We start from the raw sequence: 6632 nt of genomic DNA on the forward strand, positions 1-6632 counted from the left end.
ATTTCCAACGCCCCTCCCCCAAGTCCCTCCTCCCTACCTTTTATCTTAGCCTGCTGGACACACTTTCCTCATTGCTGAAGAAGGGCTTATGCCCGAAACGTCGATTCTCCTGTTCCTTGGATGCTGCCTGACCTGCTGCGCTTTTCCAGCAACACATTTTCAGCTCTGATCGCCAGCATCTACAGTCCTCACTTTCTCCTCGTTATTGTGATATGATCAGTCTTTGAAACATGTCCGTCTTCCCATGCTTTTTCTCGGTGCATTCATATTGTTCGCTGCAGCAATGTTGTTTTGCAACAATGTTGCAGTAATAATTTTAAGAGTAATATGAGCCTGAAGTTAGGGCCCAATTAATTGAAAAGGAGTGAGACTTTAGATAAAGGGTAACTGTAATTTATTTTATTTCAGAGCTTCTTCTTTCCCTAATATACCCAGTATACAGTCTGTCAGGGAGAATTTCCACAGGAATCTGCTAAGCATTCACTATAGCTTCGGCAGAAGTGTCACAGAAGCCCTAGTTTTAGTTCTGCTTTATAGAAAATCTAGAATAATGGTTCAGTAGCAAATCTTGAAACTTATATGCAAGAAGGTCCATCCTAAACATAATTGTTAATTGTAAATTAGAGAATTCATAAATTCTTAACTTACAGTTGATTTTTATATTTATTTTCTTCTGTGCTTCGGACGCCTTCATTAAAGAAAAATAGTAAGCCCTTTATGCAGCCCAATCTGACAATCCGTCTACTAATTAGTCAAATGCTGTGAGAACTGTTAAGCAGACCAGAAGCATCCAAAAAAACTCACTAGCCATGTCATATCTAATGTGCACTGCACACCCAAGAAGGAAAATTTAAGAATTATCTCTAATTCTAGGTCTACCAGGATTACCAGGTCCGACTGGTCATGGAGTGCCAGGAGTGGATGGGGAACCTGGAAGGAATGGAGCATCCGGGAGCCCAGGAAAGCGTGGCCCACCAGGCCCACCCGGAGTATGCGATATATCCAGCTGTTATAATTCCTATAATAATGGCCGAAGCCCTTTTAACAAAGGACCAAATTTTTGACGGTCTTATGCGGTTCAGAGTCTGGGAGTTGCATCCAGTCATGTCATCTCATGTGTCCTTTACTTGCTGCCAAATAGGAGGAACAGTTTCTCAGGAAGAAAACAATTGGCACATGAACCAATAGCTAATTATTACAGGTTACAGTCTGTTATACGGTATGCTACTGATTTTGGAATACTTCAATACAAACATTTTAAACACACCACGTGCTGTGCATGTATGTTTATCCCCTACAGATTTTTTTTAAAAATAAATTTTGATAGCAGCTTTGCTGTTGACTCTGTAGCTAGTTCTTGAAGAGAAAAAAATGACAAATGTGATGGTTGGCAGTGATTGCTTGCTATTGTCAAGCCTTATATTCATGCCATTAAATGCAGTGGGAAGGAAAATCCAGCAGAGAGTCCATCAGAGATTACTGATGGGGCTGAGAAGCTGCATTTGACATCTGTGGGCTTGACCATTTGTTTTGAATGTTTTACCATCTTTGATTTTTTTAAGAAGGAGGAGCAGAAGTAGGCCATTTGGCCAATCGAGTTTGCTCTGCCTGTTACTGAGATCATGGTTGATCGGATAATCCTCAACTCCACTTTCCTGCTTCCTGCAGTACCCTTGATTCTATTAATATTTAGAAATCTGTCTGTCTCAGTCGAGAATATCGAAGTAGAACATAGAAAAGGACAGCACCGAACAGGCCCTTTAGCCCATGATGTTGTGCCGAGGATTATTCTAAATCTAAAACAAAATAACCTAACCTACGCACCCCTCAATTCACTGCTATCCATGTGCATGTCTAGGAGTCGCTGAAATGTTCCTAATGACTCTGTTTTCACCACCACTGGCAATGCATTCCACGCATTCACAACTCTCTGCGTAAAGAACCTACCTCTGAAGTCTCCTCTATACCTTCTTCCTAATATCTTAAAACTATGACCCCTCGTGCCAGTCAATCCTGCCCTGGGGAAAAGTCTCTGGCTATTGACTCTATCCATGCCTCTCGTTACCTTGTATACTTCAATCAGGTCTCCTCTCTTTATCCTTCTCTCCAGAGAGAAAAGTCCAAGCTTATTCAACCTCCCTTCGTAAGGCAAGCCCTCCAGTCCAGGCAGCATCCTGGTAAACCTTCTTTGCACTTTCTCCAAAGCCTCCATATCTTCCCTATAATAGGGCAACCAGAACTGGACACAATATTCCAAGTGTGGTCTCACCGGGGTCTTGTAGAGCTGCAGCAAAACCTCACAGCTGTTAAACTTGATCGCCCTGTTAATGAAAGCCAAAACACCATATGCTTTCTTAACAACTCTATCCACTTGGGTGGCAACTTTGAGGGATCTATGCGCTAGAATATCAAGATCCCTCTGTTCCTTCACACTGTCAAGAATCCTGTCTTTAATCCTATATTCAGCATTCAATTTCAACCTTCCAAAATGCATCACTTCGCATTTATCCAGGTTGAACTCCATCTGCCATTTCTCAGCCCAGCTCTGCATCCTGTCTATGTCGCGCTGCAGCCTGCAATAGACCTCGATACCATCGACGGTACTTCCAACCTTTGTGTCATCGGCAAATTCACCAACCCACTCCTCAACTTCCTCGTCCACATCATTTATAAAAACTACAAAGAGCAGAGGCCCAAGAACAGAGCCCTGCAGGACACCACTCACCACTGACCTCCAGGCAGAATAGTTTCCATCTACAATCACTCTCTGCCTTCTGTCCGCCAATCAATTCTGTATCCAGTCAGCCAAATCTCCCTGTATCCCACACCTCCTGACTTTATGAATGAGCCTACCATGGGAACCTTATCAAATGCCTTGTTGAAGTCCACATACACCACATCCACTGCTGAACCTTCGTTGACCTGTCTCGTCACCTCCTCAAAGAACTCAATAATATTTGTGAGGCATGACCTGCCCCTCACAAAGCCATGCTGGCTACCTTTAATCACGCTATGCTTTTCCGAATAGTCATAAATCCTATCCCTCAGAAATGTTTTCCAAAACCTTCTGACCACAGACATAAGACTGACTGGTCTGTAATTGCCAGGGAGTTCCCTATTCCCCTTCTTGAAAAGAGGAACAACATTTGCATCCCTCCAATCCTCCGGTTCGACTCCTGTGGAGAGCGAGGATGCAAAGATCTTCACCAGCGGCTTAGCAACCTCCTTTCTCACTTCACGGAGCAACGTATGATAAATCTGGTCTGGCCTTGGGGACTTATCAATCTTAATGTTTGCCAAAATTTCCAGGACATCAACTTCATCAATCTTCAGCTGTTCAAGCTTGTTTCCCAGCTCCTCAAAGTTCTCATTCACAACAAATTCCCTTTCCTTAGTGAAAACCGAAGCAAAAAACTCATTTAGGGCTTCCCCTATCTGCTCAGACTCCACGCAAAATTTCCCTACGCTATCCCTGATCGGCCCTACCTTCTCCCTGATCATTCTCTTATTCCTCACGTATGAGTAAAATGCCTTTGGGTTCTCCCTAATTCTTCCTGCCAAGCCTTTTTCATGCACCCTCCTGGCTATCCTCAGTCCATTTCTGAGCTCCTTTCTAGTAAGCCTGTAATCCTCTAAAGCTGTGCTAGATCCTTGCTTCTTCCACCTTACGTAAGCTACTTTGTTCCTTTTGACGAGAAGCTGCTCTGTTTTCGTCATCCAAGGCTCCTTAATCTTACCCCTTCTTACCTGTCTCAGAGGAACAAATTTGTGCATCATTCACAACAACTGCTCCTTAAACAGTCTCCACATATCTGTTGTGCCTTTCTATGGAACAATTGCTCTCAATCTGTACTTCCCAACTCCTGTCTGATAGCGTCATAATTTCTTTTTCCCCAATTAAGTATCTTCCCTTGGTAACTGCTCCTTTCCCTCTGCAAGGCTATGGTAAATGTGAGGCAGTTGTGGTCACTGTTACCAACGTGTTCTCCCAACGCGAGATCTGACACCTGTCCTGGCTCACTGCTGAGCACCAAATCCAAAATGGCCTCTCGCCTCATCGGCCTGTCTACATACTGAGTAAGGAAACCTTTCTGAACACACCTGACAAAAACGGCTCCACCCAAACCACTAAGGAGGTTCCAGTCAATATTAAGAAAGTTGAAGTCACCCATAACAACAACCCTGCTACCTCTGCATTCTTCCAAAATCTGCCAGCCTATGAGCTCTTCAATCTCCCTACTGCTATTACTGTAGAAAACCCCCAATGATGTGACTGCTCCCTTGCTGTTCCTAACTTCCACCCATACTGACTCACTAGACAAACCTTCCTCGACAGCCTTCGTTTCTGTAGCTGTGATGCACTCTCTGATTAGCAATGCTACACCCCTCCTCTTTTTCCACCCTCACTTTCTTTTTAAACTTTCTAAACCCTGGAATATTTAGCAACCATTCCTGCCCCTGTGAAACCCACATCTCCGTTATGACCACAACATCATAGTCCCAAGTACTGATGCATGCTCTAAGTTCATCACTCTTATTTCTGACACACCTTCCGTTAAAGCAGACATACTTTAACTGATCCCTTTGTTTCATCATGTGAAAAGCCTTCCTGATAGATTCATTACATTGTGTCACTGCCCCATCTACAACAACATCCCTCTCAGATATGTAGATCTGGTTCCCATCCCCTTACCAAACTAATACATTTAATGGCCCAGCCTCAGCTGCCCTTTGTGGTAATTAATTCCACAGGTTTACCATTCTCTATTTCTCCTCATCTCTGTCTTAAAAGGGCAACCCTTTACTCTAAGATGATGGTCCTAGACTCTCCACATCTATGCTGTCAAGTCCCTTAAGATTCTTATATGCTTAAATAAGGTTGCCTCTTGTTCTTCTAAACTCTAATAAGTACATCCCGACTACTCAACCTTTCCTCATAAGACAGTTCCTCCATACCCGGGATCCATCTGGTGAACCTTCTCCGAACTGTCTGCAATGCCAGTATATCTTTCCTAAGATAAGGAGCTTAAAACTGTTTACAGTATTCCAGCTGTTGTCTGACTAGAGCTTTGTGTAGTTTTAGTAAGTCCTCCCTACTTTTAAATTCCATTCCCTTTGAAATATAGGCTGATGTCTCACTTCTCTTCACTGAATCGGATGCTAGTCTTTTTGTGATTCAAGCATCAGGACATCAAATCACTCTATGCTTTTTGCAGTCCTTCCATTTTTAAATAAATTCAGTTTTTCCTGCAAAAATGCACAAGTCCTCATTTTCCCACATTGTATTCCATCTGCCAAATTTTAGCCCACTCACTTAACCTATCTAAATCCCTCCATAGACTCCTTATGTCATCCTCACTACTTTCCTTCTTATCTATTTCTACACAAAGTATTAACTTGGTGATAATACATTTAATTCTGTCATCAACATATTTTGTAAATAATTGTAGTCCCAGCATTGATTCCTGTGGCACTCCACTAATATCCCATTGCCCATTCTGAAAATGCATACTTTATCCCAACTCTCTGACTTTTGACTTCTATTATTAAGCCAATTATAGTTAATATACTATCACCAAAACCATATTATTAAGTAATGCATACATGCAGTACCACATGGAAAGCCTTGTGGAAATCCAAATGTATTATATCTACTAGTCCCCCTTTATCTTGTCTGCTTGTTATTTCCTTAAAGAACTGTAAAAAGTTTGTCAGGTATGATTTCTCCTTCATGAAGCTTTGCTAACTCTGCTTGATGATATGGTGTGGCTTTAAATGCTCTGCTATCACATCTTTTATAATAGATTCATAATATTTTCCTATTGATGAATGTTAAGTTAACTGGCCTATAGTTAGTTATTTTTATGTCTTACTCCCTTTATAATTAAAGGAATTATTGGCAGTTTTCTTATCCTTTGGGACATTTCCAGAAACTAGAGATTCTTGGATGATTACTACCAATGCATCCACTATCTCTGCAATTAAACCCTTTAAAATCCTAGGTTGCAACCCATGAGATCTAGGTGACTTTTGGTCTTTATACTCATTAGTTTCTTTAGTATTTTTTTGTCCAGTGATAGTTGTGTTTATTTCCTCTCCTAGAATGCTATTAAATTCCTCTGTCATGAAGACTGATACAAAGTATTTGTTCAAATGCCATTTCCTGGGTCCCCATTATTATTTCCCCAGCTTCATTCAGTAAGGGACCCGTGTTCATTGTTGCCTCTCTCTTCCTTTTTCTATATTTAAAGAAACTCTTTTTCTCCATTTTTATGTTACTAGCTATTTTGCAGTCAGCTTATTTTCTCCCCTTTTATTACCTTTTGGATAACTTGTAGGCTTTTAAACCTTTCCTAATCCAAGGATTCATATTTTTGGACCATTGAAACCTCTTCGGAGCTAGAAGTAACCTTTATAAGAAGGCTGGTTGCATCCGCATTGGAAGGGGACAGTATCCTGGCAGAGAGATTTGCTAGTGCTACTTGGGAAGCTTTAAACTAGTAAGGAAGTGGGACCTAAAGAGCTAGGGAGAACAGAGATAAGTCTGAGGCTGGTACAGTAGAGAAGGGGAGCAAGTTAAATAGTCAATGCAGGCAAGAGAACGAGGTAAGACTGATACATTAAATTACATT

At 41.6% G+C, this 6632-nt stretch overlaps 1 protein-coding gene across 1 annotated transcript in view; it reads left to right on the forward strand.

Moving 5' to 3' along the window:
* The window catches only part of LOC122549191 (collagen alpha-1(XXI) chain-like), a 173905-nt gene extending 172571 nt beyond the window's left edge, over nt 1–1334 (forward strand). The window contains exon 29 of the mRNA XM_043688582.1: nt 874–1334. Coding sequence (XP_043544517.1) covers nt 874–1064 — 191 coding nt within the window. The 3' untranslated portion in view covers nt 1065–1334. The remainder of the gene's footprint in view (nt 1–873) is intronic.
* The last annotated feature ends 5298 nt before the right edge of the window (nt 1335–6632 follow it).

Source organism: Chiloscyllium plagiosum, chromosome 4 (assembly GCF_004010195.1).
Source record: "Chiloscyllium plagiosum isolate BGI_BamShark_2017 chromosome 4, ASM401019v2, whole genome shotgun sequence".
In the NCBI taxonomy this organism is placed as follows: Eukaryota; Metazoa; Chordata; class Chondrichthyes; order Orectolobiformes; family Hemiscylliidae; genus Chiloscyllium; species Chiloscyllium plagiosum.